The 18048-nt window shown below is 36.2% G+C and overlaps 1 protein-coding gene across 11 annotated transcripts in view; it reads right to left on the reverse strand.

Moving 5' to 3' along the window:
- ASCC3 (activating signal cointegrator 1 complex subunit 3) overlaps positions 1 to 18048 on the reverse strand; it is a 285630-nt gene that overhangs the window by 251936 nt on the left and 15646 nt on the right. For 10 of the 11 annotated variants that reach the window (XM_075145562.1, XM_075145559.1, XM_075145561.1 and 7 more), the window contains exons 2-4: positions 14797 to 14940; positions 13844 to 13994; positions 7676 to 8259 (exon numbers count right to left, since the gene is read on the reverse strand). In XM_075145562.1, the coding sequence (XP_075001663.1) occupies positions 7676 to 8259; positions 13844 to 13994; positions 14797 to 14886 (825 nt within the window). In that variant the 5' untranslated portion in view covers positions 14887 to 14940. Of the gene's footprint in view, positions 1 to 7675; positions 8260 to 13843; positions 13995 to 14796; positions 14941 to 15511; positions 15758 to 18048 lie in introns of those variants that run through there. The other variant, XM_075145560.1, reaches the window with a different exon arrangement.

Genomic DNA, 18048 nt, shown 5'->3' on the forward strand with positions numbered 1-18048 from the left:
CATTTTATAAGCAAAATGAAACAAGTATACCTAGCAATAAAATAGTATTAACAGTAGAGGTAAAAGAAATTTAGTTGATGACATGTATTCTCCAGAATAAGAGGCAAGTACTACAAAGTCAGTCTAGACACACCTTTTGTCATGATCAGACCATCATGTAAAAGGCAATATCACCATTTTTTAATTATAACTTTTTCAACTTTAGGGGTGCATGTATGGGGGAAAGAAGTTTTGTTCAAATAAGAGGGGACAGCATCAGATAAAGTTAAGTGATTGTAATCCAAGAACTGTGGAGCTTTTTGAAAGATAAACATGATAGATAAAGGTGATATTTACCCAGCTTCACAAAATATTCTTCCCTTGCACCACTGTGAAACGCTGAGTCGAGTTTTTGCCCAAAAAGCCCAGCAAACACAACAGTGAACATTCTCCAGGAAAGTTTCAGGGATCTTATCTCCTTTATCAACCCATCAGTTTCCAGACTAACATAGTATCCAATATTAATATGCATATCAGAAATTAATTCAGCAGCCAATATTAAAAAAAACCCAAACAAACAAACCACAGAGGCTTCCTATGTTCTAAAAAAATTATGCATCTTTCTATAGTATCCATGAGATACATGATAAAAAGCATTCTGGGAAAAAAAAAAAGAGAAAAAAAAATCAACTGTAACTAAAGGGCTAGGGAAAAAACATATTATCTGTTGACTGCTGAGCTGTATAGTTTCCATTTTGATCAGAATTAGCAACACTGACCAGTCCTGGTTTACTGTGAATGATGTGCCCTGTGACTTGCAAGCAGCAGTGTGAGGCTGCTACTTCTATTGCCAAATCTGCCTGTTATGTTTTGGTTTAGACATGAAGAAATTCAAAAAAAAAAAAAAAAAAAAGAAAAAAGTTATCGCTGCAGGCTGAAGGACACAGTTTTAGAAATACAACATGGTTTTCAAATATCAAGAAAACACATTGAAATCCAAGTTTGTCTAACTCAGAAAAAGACTATAATCTGTGAATACCTTTTCTTTTGCTTACTTAACTGCAACCATAATTTTATAAGTTTTATATGCAAATTTCCCACTTATAAGGAACAGTGTATGTTTCTAGAAGGTGGAGATGCTATACTAGATTTGACTGGGTAAACTGGAAAGTCTTCTTAAAAGAGGACTACAGAGGCAAAAAACCAAACCAAAAAACCTCATCTCCTGCTATATATTTCTTTTATTTATTGGCTCATATCCCTACATCAGGGAATAATTTTAGTGTCTTTTGCTTTGAAAGTATCCAGGCCTGTTTTGCATTCTCAGTTCCATGGACCAGCTGACTTCACTATCTGGGTCCCTTACTGTAGCACAAATTTGCCTTTTGAAAGGGAATTAATTATTGACCTGTTACTTTAATTCATTTAAATTTTTAAATTAAAATTCAAATTTGTCTCTGGTTAAAGAAAAATATTTGATTTTGGATATAAGGTGGTTAAAGAGAAAAAAGTATGGATATGAAAATGATTGCATCAAAGCTGGGAACAAAATTCAGAGAGCTCACTGTTCTCGAAGCTTGAGTGCAAGATAATGTCTCATAAATCTTCAAAAACTGATGCATGAAATTGTAAGTCAGGGTGCACGCATCTACAAGTGCAATAACACTGTGAATAAGAAAAATAAAAATATAATTGGAGAAGAGTTAAGAGGATGTATTTTGGAAAAAAAAAATCAAAAAAATGCAGGTAACTGGAAAATGGCATAACCGTAGCATGGGCCTACTAATGATACATCACTTGGTCTGACACTTCATTAATCTAGAAAATGAATAGATAGCAGTTGTCTCACATCTGGACTTCATTTAAAACATTGCAATTTTCCACATGAGGACTTGGTTAAATTCGTGAAGATGAGCATTAAGAGAAGAATTAAAAATTGGCAAGGAACTGCCTGAAGGGTAAATGAAAGGAAAGGCTGTGTTGAAAAGGCGTAGCATTGCCGGGGGGAGGAGGGAAGTTATAAGCACAGTTCTTTGATGCTCATTTTTTAAATTGGTTTAAAAAAAAAAAAAAAAAAAGGACAACTGTAGCACAGAAAAAGTTATCATAAAACCAGCCCTGAATAAAGCTAGAATGCAGATAAAGGGTTCATTTTAACCATCCAGGCAACAAGACTCCGGAGCAGTCTTGAAGGGAGAAGTTGGGACAAACTTTCCCACATTCTTTTATTAATGAGTATTCCTTAGTTTAAGATATTGTATCACTGACAGAAAAGGTCCCTTCCAGATTCTGTGAAAGTTTAAATGGACTGTGCTTTCCTTTACTCTTCTGTACTTCTTTTGCAGAAAGGCTGATGGCAGACAGAGGAGCTTTCTGCCAGTTAGTTGAATTGACAAATGAGTCAAGTTCCCCTTGTTCTTGATCCCGAGAGCATTTACAGGTTCGACCAACAAAGCATACTGGCAGACATTTGTGGTGGGATTAGGATAGGGCAACAGAAACAATGCAGATGAACTCAAGCAGGAAAAAAAAAAAAAAAATCATCATATTGCCACCAGTGACAAAGGCAGCTGAAGAAAAGTTACAGGCAGAAGCCTGAGAGACAACAGAGCTCCACACAGCAGAGCCTGGGGAAAACTGTTTAAAAGCCTGTTGCTACATCAAGCATTCAGCGACACACAAACACTGAAAAAAAAAAAAATCCTAATTAATGAAACAACAAAATAATCTGTTAACTGTCATTCTGAAATAAGCCTGAAGAGAACTGAATTTCAGTAATAAAGCTGTAACCTTCTGGCTCTGATGATGAGTATATTACTGGATGGATCTATTAAGGAATACATACAGGAAGAGGTGCTGCCCAACTCTTGACCTCTTTTTTTTCCACCATATAAAACCTATATTCCACAACTTGTACTTTTCTGATTTCAGGTCTACTTTAATTTGAAAGGAATGTATCTGACCCTTGAAGGAAGGGTTCAGCACCTTCAAACTCCACGTTACTACCCATTAGTCTCTTACTGTAGTTTTCATTACCTGAATGTTCTCACGTGTTTACGACAACAAGGAAGAAGCCATATTGCACTTTTATAGTAAGAATGATGAATAATGGATTATTCTTAGAAATGAAATAAAAAAGGAAATGTTTGTTTCCCACTACGACAGTTTGCCAGATTTAACTGATGGAAGTCCTGGATGCTATAGTTCAAGTACAGGTATATATTCCCTTTTAATGCAGAGAACTGGAGACAGTCACAACTATAAAGCAGACAAAAGAAGCCTAAGCAGTAAACTTCTGGTGTCTTATTTTATAGGCAAATAAATGTATCATATACAGAGAGATAAACATATGTAGGACCCACATAATATGCAAACTATTACTTAAAATGTAATTTTCTTGAAACAGTTCTGCTGTTTCACATCATAGCCTAGTGTTCTTCTAGTAATTTATACAGCATTCAACATTATTTTGTCTGGGAAACACCATCTAATCTAATACACTGAATGATATTAATGTTTCTTAATTTTATTTGGGCAAATTTCTTTCCTTGTCCTGAGATGAAATAAATTGCACAATTTTTCATAATCTATACAGTATGAACTAGATCTTAACACATTTCTGATTGCATTTCCTTTCTTTCCTCTAGTTATTTTATTTCTACATGAAATTTCTTCCTGTTTTGTTATGATAAAGGGATAATGCACCTTTACATTAGTGTAAAAATAGAGATAGGTATCTCCAAAATAAAATTCAGAAAAATGTTGCATATAAATTACGACAAGAGTTCACAGAAGAAAGAGAAACACCCTCTGAGAACAGCATGGTGTAACCAAAGAGGAACTAAACTTCTCCATCTTTTTCCTAGTTATCCTAGGAGGGGTTAGCTGGCAAAGTTGCTAAAATGCTCTCAGGTGCCCCAAGTCTTCATTCTGAAAGCATCATATACTAGAAACTGAGTACTAGATTTGTGGAATGCACTGCATACTAAGTTTAATTTTTAAAAAAGCACGATGTTATTGGGCTAAACTTTATAGTTTGTCATCAGCTTTTTCTTCCTGTTTTTAAATAATGTTCTTGTTACCGCATCATTACCATTTCATACTCATCAATAAAAATCTGACATACAGTGAAAAAAGCATGCTCTAGTAGCTGTCATTTAGCTTTACTAGACTTTACGTCCCCAATGAAAAGCATGTGTCCTAAACACTTAGAAAGTAAGTTATAACTCCCATATCACTCCAAGCATAAAAATCAATTTTCCTCTACTTAAGAGTCACCAGTGATGTGCCAGACAAACAAACTGTCCCAAAGGAAGTGTGGAATGTTCTTAAATAGTGAAACAAAGAACAAAGTATTTCTTGTACCTCGCCAACCACTTTAAACGTAAGTTATACAGTGCTGGAGAAAGCAGCTCATTTCAATTCCTTACAGAGTTCATTAAGTAGATAAAAACCTAAATAGCATACATGTGTGTGCCTATACATACACTACAAAAAAAACCCAGGATGTCAACCCTGATCTAAAAATGTTCATATTCTTAATGTGATCTGGAATCTTAATAAACTTTGCTTAAGGATCAAATGAAATTGTCCTAGGGAAGTCCACTTCCAAATATCCTCACCACCAGCATGTTTTTTTCTTGTTTAATAATAAACAGGCGGTGGTATCTTCCTAAAGAGAAGAATAGACATGGCCAATGTTTTAAAATATGAAAATGTATTTTACAGATCTGGATTTTTATTTACAAAGAATTATCATCCTTTCATACCAATAGTTCTTTTTTTCTTGGCTTATAAAGAAAAAACAAATTTGGTAGAGCATAGAGACTTTAGCATGTATGCATCACCCCAATTAATGTAAGATTTTCAGTATGCATGATCAACCACATACTTGTTATACCATCTCATACAGCAAGTCTATGAACTACTTCTAGAAATCTTCAGGTTTAAAAGCAACACCTGCTTTTAATGATGCCACCAGCAAAATTGCTGTAATAAAAAAAAAAAAAAAAAATCTCTAAGTGATGGCAAAATCCAAAACCCAGAAGAAATTTTCAAGTCATGACTACGCTTACAGAGAGCACAATACAAATGCCAGCTAGCTTTTAACAAAAGGTGATCAGGTTCAAATTCGTGTTACCCCCTCCTCAGCCCCTACATTGTGCAATGAACAATGAGTTAATGAGACTGTTGCAAGGAAAGGCAACATGGGGGCAAAAATAAGTAGAATGGAGAGAAAATTTTTTTTTTATTACTAAAACTTCTTAAAAATCCAAAATAAGATACAGGTTTCAGACACTCAAGGAAAAGAATCCTTTTTCTCTCTAGTAACGCAAAGCAAAGGATTTCCTCTTGCTAAATAATCTTCAGAAAGGTATGTGTACATTGGCAGAGTAAACAATTTTTTTCATGTTATCAAATTAAAACTCCTGTAAACCCATCAAAACAGCGATTTTGCAAGAAAGTCTTTGTTCCAAAAACCAAAGGAAAGGAAGTCTTTGTTGGTGATCTGCATAAAAACTGATAGCTTGCACTTTCTGCCAATTGATTTAGTGATCCATTATGATCATACAGTTGCAAAATAAAAATAAAGTTATTTCTTCTTGCTTCAAGTCAAAGGTTGCAAGCATTTCCTTTAACATTTTAAAAATTAAACTTAGGCATTAAGTAGGCATTATGCAGAAGCATGGAATTATTTCTGCATACCCTGTGACTATGTCTGAAAAGCCTTTCACTGATCTAGGAAAAAAAAATGAAATCTTTATCTCTGTACAATTAATAAACTTCAGGTACCTATAGCAAATGAAGATACTCTTTTTATATTTCATTTGACACGCAAGTTTCTTTATCCAATCTCCTTCTCCAAGACCTGTTCACTCTTCTATTTTCATGTGTCTTCCATCAATACAACCACCCAAAATATGAAACTGTTTGCAGACATGCATAAAAATTTTATTTTTCAAATATATTTTAATGCAGTATAAATTAGGTCAGCTTCCCTTTTAATTCATATTTAGGTTCTCAGATTAGAAGTTTATCAGAAAATATTCATATACAGAAAATAGCTCAAAGGACAGCCGAAACGTGGACTACTGATTACAAAAAAACCAAGAATATGACTTCAGCAACTATATCATTATGCAATAGATATCAATACACAGTTATCTAAACCTAAAATGAAATATTCAGGTCCTCTTCTCTATCACTTAATGTTTTTGTTAAGAAGAATAAAATCTGCAACTGTAATGGCAAAATTCCAGCAAATTTTCATTATGCTGCCTTTCACAGGATTGTCTATTCCTACCATCAGTTTTATTTCTGTAGCAAATTTTCAATATTTAAAGTCTTTCTGAAAAGTTAGTTTAAGAATTTAAGTACTGGATGTTTTCCGCAGAGGAAAGCAGGGCAAGGTAGGAAAAATAAAGTAAACATAACAGAAGAGTGCACAGGAAGAAGCAATTAGCAAATTGCTGGAATTCTTTCCCAACCCCATTCAAAAACAGTTCTCTCTTGCCTAGATTAATCTAACCATCTCTCCTGCACATGCCTTGAAAGCCTCTTCACCAGCCCTTAATCATGCTCTGCCCCTTTCTACCATTATGCTTATCCTTCAACTCCAGCCTCCCAGCAGTTGTTGTCCCTCCCTCAAGCTTTCTCTGCCCTTCTTGTGATAAACTCTCCCCCTTTCCTTATCGAAAGAAATAGAAGTGGTATGACAAAGTTTTAAAGTCGCACCACCTGCACAGCCCTCCAACTTTCCTTCCAGCAACAGGAAGGCTCTGAAACTGGAGATGGAACCTGCCCAAGTGTCATGGTTTAACCCCAGTCGGCAACTAAGTACCGCACAGCCACTCACTCCCGCAACCTGGTGGGATGGTGGAGAGAATCAGGGGGAAAAAAAGTAAAACCCATGGGTTGAGATAAAGACAGTTTAATAGGACAGCAAAGGAAGAGAAAATAATAATAATAATAATTATAAAAGAATATACAAAACAAGTGATGTACAATGCAATTGCTCACCACCCACTGATGATGCCCAGCCCATCCCTGAGCAGTAATCACTGCCCCCCAGCCAACTTCCCCCAGTTTATATACTGAGCATGACGTAGTGTGGTATGGAATAGTCAGTTTGCGTCAGCTGTCCTGGCTATGCTCCCTCCCAGCTTCTTGTGCACCTCCTTACTGGCAGAGCATGGGAAGCTGAAAAGTCCTTGACTACTGTAAGCACTACTTAGCAACAACTAAAACATCAGTGTGTTATCAACATTATTCTCATATTAAATCCTAAACACAGCACTATATCAGCTACTATGAAGAAAATTAATTCTATCTCAGCCGAAACCAGGACACCAAGAAAGTTAACTTCATTTTGGCTTTGCAAGTTCTCACACTTTTATACAATAGCTTAAATTGGCTACTGCTTAAAAAGCAAGTATGGAGAAGCTGAGTAAATGGGGAAAAAAAAAAAACAACACCTCTCTGTTATGGGGGAAAGAGACTATTCACATAAAATTCATGCTGTACTCATCTTCTGCCCGGTAAATTAAGATGCTGCCATGTAATTTTTCTCAAGACAAAATAAAAAAAAAAGCACAGACAACACCTGGATAAAGTATGTTGGCATAATCCAGTATGAAATAATTGTAAATTTGTCCAACATTCAAATACACGCAGTATGGTTAATACGCTACTGTACCTCATTTTGAAGTTCATCGCCACTTTTGGTAGAAGCAAGCATCTCGTACAAAGTACAGCAAAGGTCTTCTGTTGTTGGCCCTCCAGGGGTACCCCCTTGAGATTCATTCAGATACTTTCCAACTTCACACCATAAAAAAGAATCATCTACTTTTTCCGAAGACTTGGGATCGGATTTCTCATCACAGTAATTCTGTAAGTGATTCAGCTGGTTATTCAGAAATTTGTTATAATCTAAGCTTATAATTTTCTGCGCATCAGCCTCACCATTCACAGGCAGCTCCTCAGAGTGATCCAAATCATGCATGTCAAATGAAAACACTATATTTTTACCGAAGAACACTCTGTTATCACCATTTTGCTCTTCAGCCATCTGTATGAGGGCTGTAAGCTGTTCTTCAGTGAAGTGAGAAGCAATCCGACATGTGGCATTACAAGCTGCAGTAGCAGATGATGATGGAAATGGCCCAAACATCTGCTTGATCGCCTTTGTCTCATCATGACCAACACATTCTTTCCTGTGAAATGTCTTAAAGAGAAAAACAGCTCCGCTTTCAATTGCTTCTTGTCCATTTTCAGCTCCAACTGTTAACAAAAGCAAAAACAAATGTAACTTCATACACTTCAAACTAATTCTCTTTCATTGCCTATAACATAACTGTATTCAATTTCTTGCTGCAAGTCTCATCAACAGAGATATGAAACGAAGACCATAACAAGTAGCAATTGTTGCAAGGTACTGAATTGTAAAGGGTATATGATAATAAAGCATCTGTCTTCATTATTCTTATACTTACTAGAAATTCATATTAAGAATTACCAATGCTTTATTTTTCCAAGTAAGAGGAAAAACTTGCCTGAGATCTTAAACTCAAAATAGTGTATTTACGAGCTTTCTAAAAGTTAACAAATTTCCACTTTGTATCAATGTTTATTCACTGCCTAATCTGAATATTCAAAACAGCCTAAATGTACAGAACTCAGCTGGGAATTACTACATTCTTGTAGTAATTCCCAGTAGAATTATTACAGAATGTGTGTTAGTTAGAAAAATTGCCCAAAGCAATTAAAACAAATAAATGCATGAATTTAGATTTATACCTACAAAATACCATATTATGCAAATTAGAAAAATATTATTAGAGAAAAACATGAATTTACCTCTTACACAAATATTCATAAAGGTACTCAAGGAAAACATAAGCAAAACCACCATATGATGAACCAAAATGTCATTACTAAACAAGATTTAAAAAGTCATCAAGCTTAAAGTAAACAAAAACAGTGAGCATACTGGTTGTTTTTGTTTGTTTTATATGAGGACAACATGCTGAATTTTTTTTGAAGTTTAAAAAATGTGTTCTAAAAAGTTGGGTAGGTTACTTCAACACGTCTGGTAGAATTGACGTTTCTTACAAGATTGCATAATTTTAAAAACGTCTTAAAAGCTTACTGTCGAGATTTACAAGCTGCTATTGTCAAGATGTCTTCATCCAGTTATATCAGGAGCGACCAGCATAGCTCCAGCAGAGACCAGTACTATTTAAGTGATAACACTGGTGATTAACACCCAGCATGGCCAATTTAAAAGAACTTTTAAAACAAACTATTTATTTTAAAAGGAACAATATTATTCATTTATTAAAACCTCAAAAAGGCACTTCTGGCATAGTAAATGTGGCTATTCTCTTTTCAGTAATCAAAACTGTCTTGTGCCTGCCTCTGTATACCTCTGCTATTCATTTATGGGCCTATGTATTTGTTCTACTATGTCCCTGTTTTCTACCTGTTGAAAAACCTACTAAAATCAGTGGAAGATTTTTTAATTACTTCGGCATTGTTACTTGTGACTTGATTTAAAGTAAGTTAGGTACAACTCTAGCAAAAACCAGTTTTTTTTTCCCCACAATGTAACAGGAAAGAGCAAAAGAAATTCAGCATAAGCAGATGGAACAAGGTTGAGTAACTATAAACGTAACATATAAATGGAGGCGCCTAAAAATTCAGTATTTCTCTTGAATTCCCCTATGGTGCACCTTGAAAAGCTGAAAAGTTAATGGAGGGGATTGGAGATGATATTTACAGGATAATTAGATACCTACATATGGAAGATACGTGACAAAGATTCACACATATACAATATATATGCAAATATATCTCAAAGGAAAAAGGTGGTTCAGCCTCCCTCTCAGCATTAGCTATATAGGAATCACAGAAGAAAAAAAAAAAACACATCTGAAAACTTATAAGCCTAAGTTTGGCTGCATGAACCTCATTCTTATATTCCTAACATACAAATACACATCATTATTTAAAGTCACTTGTGTCAGAACAGAAGTACACGTTACTAAACTAAAAGAGCAGTTGCTTTAGGATTTGAGAAAAGTCTCTTAGCTTTATTATGTGCTAATTCTCCTTTATTATCAACACCTATTTGTGGAAGCATCTCTTGAGAAAATACTACCCCTCCCCCCCCCGAGTATAATGAGCCAGCCAAGATGGCAAGAGATGCACTACTTGAAGCTACCCTTCCCATTTTGTTTTTAAGCCAATCAGATCATTTCAGTAAGTGACATTTTCCCTGTCAAGTAAATCAATATTACAGTATCTGTTGCCTAGGCTGAGATTTCATTTCCTTGAAATTAAGCTGAAAAGGCACACAAGCAATTCCCTTTCCCTGCTACACATTTCTGATTATGATGGTTGGAACATTACTGTCAGTTCAGTTTGTGCCTCAGTCACTGTAATCCATTCTGGTTTGTGTCTCCGTAACATTACATATCTTTAGTCAGAAGTGTCAAAGCTGATGGTTTCTTTCTAACTTGTTCTAACTAAATAATCATGCATTTGTTTCCATTTGATTTGTCCTCTCCACTCCATCAAACAAAAATTTACTACTATTACTTTCAAGTCTTTCAATTTGTTCTACCTACCGGCCACACTGGGCCTGCTATTAAAGTTTGGGAACAGGGAAAAAAAAAAAGATTCAAAGTTTTTGCAGCCATCTTTGGCAAAAAGTGCAAATAAAACCCAACCAAACAAAAAATCATAGCTATTCCTGTCATTAATACAGACATGTCATTCTGTCATTTCTGTCATTAATACAGAAAACACAAATCTGCCAAATTATTTTCACAGGTAACATTTGCAGCTAATACTTATTTTGCTTATAGCCTTTTTTCCGCCATCAGACATTTTTTCCTACTTGCTATACTACATATGGTCATATTGCAAACTTTATAGTCATTATATGTTTGTCAACCTTATCTTAACCAACATTTTACTCCAGTATGTTTTAGGATTAAACTACGCCCCAGTGGATATTTCAAACAACTATGTAGATCTTCTCCACTTATTCCAAGTTGTTTGTTATGGACATAAATATTCAGATTAAAGGAAAATGACACTGCCAATTCTCTCTATAGCTTTGATTTACAGATTTACCTGTCTGCTGTGCCTGATTGGTACTTGAACCAGGTCTTTATTTAAACCTCAAAATTCCTCTCCCGGGTGAATCTCATGCTTATGTACAAAGTATATCTTGCAATGATTTCCAGATGAGCAGCTTTTCCTCAAAAACATATACTGAGTGTTTTGGTTACGTTACTTACAAAAAATTACTATAATATTTAAAATGAGGACAAGTATGGAAAGTAACCATGTATTCTACTGGCTAAGAAACAAAAACCACTACAGGAGAGCTGTCTGAATCACCTGAAGAGAAATGAACTTTTAAGTTCAGATTTACAAAAATAAAATATTTAGCATATTAGTAATGAATTATATTCCAACAATAGGCTTGAATGTTTTTATGCATTTCTGTAACAACAATAAAATTATTTTTTATCATTGGAAACTGACCTATACTTGTCTGTCATCAAAAAAGTTTTCCCTTTCAACTTGTGAGTATGATGTTAGGATGGGTACGTATGTAACAAAACTGGCAACCAACGGGGAAAAAGTAATTACAGCCGGATTGTTTATTTGAGAGGCAAAAAGGGCAGCAAGGACGAGTGCCAAGAAATGAGAAAAGGGGAATAAAAACTATGCAAATGTTGTCATTTGGACAGTCCAGGGATAATCGTCAGGCAGCCCTGCAACTGATCACCACAAGCTGGAGCAGGACAACAAACCAACCTGTTGTTCTGACCATACCACATATTTCAAACCTGCTATCATGGTCAGGAGGACTGGGGACTGAGGAGGAGTTGGCTGCCTTTACTTGCTAGTAAGGGGGCATGTGGGACAGATGGATCGAGCATCCCCATAACACCATGTCAGTGCCTATTCCAGGTCTGACTGTGTTGACATCTTCCTAACATCCCAATGTTATCCTAAAAAAAAAAAAATCTAAATTGATCAAGTCATGGAAGAGAAGTCAGAAAAATGGAGAGAGTAACTTTTAAAAATTACATCAATAGTATGCTATTAAAATGGAGGGCTGAGAGAAATCTCATTAGCCTTTCTATATTCCGAAATGTGTTGTTCATACAGACATTTCCAGACCATGTGTACCAAGCAGGACTTTCCCCTTCCCATCACAGCTGCGTCCAAAACCTGCCTTTACTATTGCAACACAGCAATAAACATCTTCTAAGCACTAGTAAAAGAGCATGAATTCTGTGGGCAATCTCAAACAAACAAACAAAGAAGTTAAAAAGATAACATTTATTTCTTTGATCAATTATCAATACAGACTGGACCTCTTCCATATTAACTTTAGGCGTCGACAGTTGATGCAAACTCACTCCATGTCTTGCATGACTTTCCCCCAAACCTTGCATATCAGAAGTGCCAGCTGAAATCTGTGTACTGAAATGGAGGTACTTGATTTGGGGCAGAGAGGTGGCCTTTCCTAGAGGTGCCTCTGTCTCAGAAAGACAGGCAGCCACATGCTTAACTTCTGGCCTGAAGAGGTTAAAGTCTACTAACAGCACAAGCTCTACTACTTGTATTAGAAAAATAGGATTAAAAAAAATTAGGACCAAATTTGTAAAAATAAAAGAGTTAGCTCATAAACATGGAAGGAACGAACCACAAAGCAAAGTTTAGAACACATGTATTGTCAGATGAGTTTAAAACATTTTTGTCAGTGATTTGAGAAATTCTTGAAATTTTTCTTCTGACGACTCACTAAAGCAATAGCCATTACAACCATTAACAGCTTTAATAGACATCTTCTGTGCAACTGTACAGCATGACTGATTACTACATGCTGGATACGAATAACTTGTCTAGCCTTTTTTGAAAGTTTAGAAGTTTGTTTCTTTCTTAATTTGGTAGTTATTTCCAAAAGAACTGTCGAGAAATAGAAACACGAGTGAGGCAGGTTAACATTCGGATTGTGATAAAACACACTCTGGTCTATAATGCCAAAAAAAAGCAAATATATTTATCCATATTAATTCTTTCCATCTTTTACTTAGGGTTCTGTTGAAGATACTTGAAACATAACCAGAAAAGGAGAAAATATACCTATGACATTGAAATGAAAAATTCTTAAATATGTGACAGCTAAAGCTTGAGCCATGTGCTCAGTTTATGAGCTGCTGAAGTTAAAATCTGCTAACAGCACAAGCTGAATTAGTTTCAGTCTGTAGACAAAAACCTAAGTTTCCAATCAAAACTAAGTTTTCACACCTTCTTTGCCATAATGTATATTCAGTTTTAAAAGCTTAATTCCAGATGAATGAAATTTATTATTTATTTTTCTCCCCAACTCCAAACACTTCAAGCAGAAAACATTTTTTTACATTTTTATCTGCTTATGTAGCTATCCAATTTTTCATCATCATACAATTACATGGAATTAAAGCATATAACACCGAGATTGTTCTTTTCTTAGATTACTGCCATTCCAAAAGAAGCTGTTGCTTTTGCTTACTAAAGGTCGATCACAAACCATACCACACACTACACACCAATACTATCAAAAAGCAAGAATATCCACGTAACAACGGAATCATACTTTAAAATAAAACAGAAAACCAAATTGTGCATATACATATCAGATTAACTGGAGTTTCAAAGGTATTTCAGGGCAAGTTTGGTGTCAAGGTAGAACTAAAATTGTACCAGTATGCAAAGTATGCAGGCAGAAAGCAGCTTAAAAAAAAAAAACACCCAACAAAACAGTGTATTATTAGACTACTAAAGAATGAAAACATACCTATTTGTTTTGCAGCTTGTAATATAGTTTTTAAATCACCATTTACAGTTTGGTGTTCTTTTTTGTCCAAATTGTCATCAACAAACTTTATTATCTTCTTCCAAGTAAGATCAGACTTCAGCAACTGTTCATGTAGTTTTGATCTTTTAGTCTGAAAACGCAAAATATTTGGGTGTTTTTAATTTATTTCAAATTAATATATGGAGATTCCTTTAAAAGTAAACACCAGATAAAATCACTTTTTTCCAGTTGCATTCAGTCAGTATGTAGTAGCGATTGCAAGCGGTTTCCTTATTACCTGTTCTTTATACTCTTTCCTGTGCGTAAGGAAGGAGGAGGATACACACACCCACCCACCCTCTCTCACTACTTTACTCCTTCCAAGGTGGAATTCTCTCTAAAGCCAAATTTTTGCAACTTCAAGAGTTTTACAGCTCCCAAGATTCCAAATTCATTTTCACACTACAGGTTCCCACAATGCATCTATTGCTTTAATGCATTATTTCTTCGGGAAGAAAAAAAGTACCTAAATTCAGTATCGCTAAATTTATTCTAAACATCCCCCAACAAGAGTCTGAGGTGAACTTAATATTCAAAGGGAAACGCTTGGCTCCCCAGCTCTGCATAAGCTTGGAGCTAAAAACATACCAGCCCAGCCCAACTTAAATAACTTCCTGAAATACGAAATAACAGGGCTGTACTAACACAGCCAAGTGACCCTACCCATATAGCACATTATGATTGTAAGGGCCTAGCATAAATCACAAAGCTATAGCAAATTTGACTGAGTGCGGCCACTATGAAGGAATGCACAGGAAATTATACACACTCTGCCCAGTCTCGCTTGCCTGCTCTTATAAAATAGCAATGCAAATTAAGAAAGCAAACAATTCTTACTATATACCCACACTAATATTTTACAATCATGCTTTGGAAAAGAAAAAAATCTTTACCGTTAAGTCAGCTAATTCTTCACTGTAATCCTCATGTTTAGTGACATTTGAAAAGGAGCGTAGAGCGCCTGTAAGACGAGGCAAGGCCATCTGTTACTCGTTCAGTGATCCATAGGATAAGAAATTAAATCCCAGTTCAAGCACCTAGATGAGAACAAAACAACATGGCTTTGTTAATGCTATCAATACAAACTCGCATCACAAACTTGAAAGACCTTTTTGAGCAAGCAAACTTGGCTGGCACTTCAATTACACAAGTTAAAATCTCTCTCAAAATGTTGATAACCAAGATTCAATAGATGGGAGGTGAAAGGCCCAGAGCATCGGCAAGACATGGTAACACGCGGAGGTCACTCAGCATGTTGTTCTTCTCTCTCCTCCCTAAAGAAAAGTTACCAGCAATGAGGCAAAGTGGCAATTATTCCTTTAGCACCACTAACACGAGAGTATTACAGTGAAATCTATGTAACTGAACTTTAGCTCCCAACAGCAGTAAGCTATTACAACCTACGGGAAGATTTTCTCTGAACCAGCCCACACTGGGAGCTTTCAGGTCGTTAACAGCCTCCAGCGCTGATGCAGGGACATCCTTCCTGACAACCGCTTAGCCATTTTTAACCAGCAAAACAGGCAAAGAAAATTATGACAGGAAGAAAAGATCGTAATACGCATAGCACTGAACTATTATAAGAGATAAAGGGAATAAAAGAGCTACCGGAAAACTGAAAAAAGTATGCCCGGGATGTTTTCATCGCACAACTGGGAGCATACACACACACTTGCACAGCGCAGGGCTCTCTCCGGGACTACAGCCTATTTCTGCGTGGTCTTATCTCCTGTGTGAAACAGGCTCCTATCTATACAGCAAAACACAGCTGTTCTCCATCTGAACTTGTACTCGTTCCAAGCCTTTTACTGAAACTATTCTCTAAGTTGTTTGATTTTGAAAGGTGCCCACTGCTGAATTGTTTAATGAACACTAATGCACAGCTACAGTTTCTGATAGTAGCAGATAGATATAGATTCAGATTATTTTTGAAACAATTAATGATACCATTACAAACCTAATGATCTGCATCATTCTTAGCACGCCTGAAGACCATCGGCCATCCAGAATTTAAATAACTTAAAACAGAGTTAATAAAATGACTTTTTTTCCCCACACACAGTCATATACTGTACAGAACTCCCTGCTTTAATCTAATTATCCTTAACATTTTTCTTCATTTAATGACCGCATTTGTATTTTAGCTATCAGCTTTGCAATACAGCACAAAAGCAAACCCAGACGCAGCGTTCCAGTCACAGGCAGAGAAATGTCACTGACTTGTCAGGTCTGCTTGTTTTCCCACCTCGCATTAAGATGCTTTTTGAGAAAAGCTATCACAACAGCTGATATTTTGGAGACAAATGTTATAATGATGAAGCTACAAAATGTGGAAATATAAAATCTTTAACTGTGACGGGGATAGAGAGGACACGTTCAAATTCAAGCCTAGAAGACGACAGAGCCAAGCAACACTGCAGCTCTTGAAATGTTCAGTGGATAGACGACATATAAGTTATACCAGCGTAGCTCCTAGTGAAAATAGCCTGTGAACATTATAGCCGCCATTATAGAAGTAGTGTGTCCAAAATTTGAGGGAATCTAACCCGACCTTTTTTGTTTGAACCCAACAAAAACAGTAAAGCACTCTCATACTGTTCCAATGACAGCATCGCCATTAGCTATTAAAGATCACTCCATTTTACCTATTTGTTTTGTACCTACACTCAAATACCTTTTTCTATAGATTTATGGTCCTTTACAATAACATATGACAACATAATTGTAATATTATCTTAATTGTCCTTTCTGAAATAACATGCACAGTAATTCATGAAAATTCGAACACACTTTTAAAAGTTCACTTTTCACACACACAAGGTTTTAAAGCATCTCCAGCAGGTCCATTTGTTAGAAAATCAAGTTTCAATGGAGTGTTTCTTCCTCCTTTATTCAAGTAAAGGCACCCCGACCGCAGGCTTGGCCAAAGAGCCAAATCCAGCCCCAAAGCCCTACAGTTGAGCTCATATTAATAAATGCTGCTTCACGCGTGCTTTCAGAACTTGCCAGTCCCGGAAGGGTCTGGTTGGGCAGAGCAGCCGCCCAAGGCTTCTGCACCTCACTTGTAGGCAAACACCACGTGCCCTTCGCTTCTGGTCCATGACACCCGCCCTCACCAGGGCACCACAAGAAAACAAAACCAGTCACGAATTACAAAGCAGGGGAAAGGAGCAATTACTCTATTGTTAACATGAAAGATTAAGAACTTGCGCTATTATTATGCAACACACTAGAGCCAGCTGTAAATGCTGGGTCAAAAATGCTGCGGCCCTATGAGATGCAGCATAAATTTACAATTGTTTAAAAAAAAATTAGTTACCTGCTTTCATGTAAAGCCTGCTGATGTAGATACCTGCCTGCATCACACTGCCTTTACAGTGGACCACCTACTGCTTATCCTCCTGCAGCCACCATAAGGGTAACTAATTCCATCTGATTTGACAGAAATATACCTGTTTGCCTGCAGCTTGATCCAAAACATCTGTACTACCAAATGATCCCGCTAAGCTCTGCTAGTTTTGGAACAAGAACCTAAAAGGCAGCAGCGATTAAATCCTATTTACCGGGGCCCACATACAGAGATGCACGATGAACTTTTGCTGTTGTTCTGCCCATCTCCCCCCTCGAAAAAAGGTGTGAGAATAGGTACCATCTTACTTCACGTTTGTAGAGTGACAAGTGGAATGGGAGTTTAACCTTAAGATCGGTGCAATTTTACATGGTAAAAATAGCCCCCCTGCCTTCAATCAAGTAAGGACAATCTGGGCCCATTCTGCTAATGTTTTTTAGGAAAAGGAACCGAAGTTTTACGATTCCTAGCACTATCTCAGACTTCCCACCTCTTTTAAAAAACACTTAACTTTCCACTAAGCTTCTGTCCATAAAGCAGAAAGAGCAATATCCACCTTTCTAAAGCTTTGTGAAGATGAGAGGCAGTATCTTTTAAAGCCTATTTTACCTCTTAAAAAAAAAAAGTGATTTTAACATTGAAACTTTTTATGAGGGAAAGTAAAACATAAAAGCAGATTATACTCAGAATTCAGGTATGAAACCATTCAAACTTTATAGTTTGAAAGTAATCTTAACAGTAAACATGGATCATAATCTCAAAAGGGTTTTTCTTTTCATTAAATTCAAAAATGTAA

The sequence above is a fragment of the Calonectris borealis genome, chromosome 3, assembly GCF_964195595.1.
Source record: "Calonectris borealis chromosome 3, bCalBor7.hap1.2, whole genome shotgun sequence".
Classification (NCBI taxonomy): domain Eukaryota; kingdom Metazoa; phylum Chordata; class Aves; order Procellariiformes; family Procellariidae; genus Calonectris; species Calonectris borealis.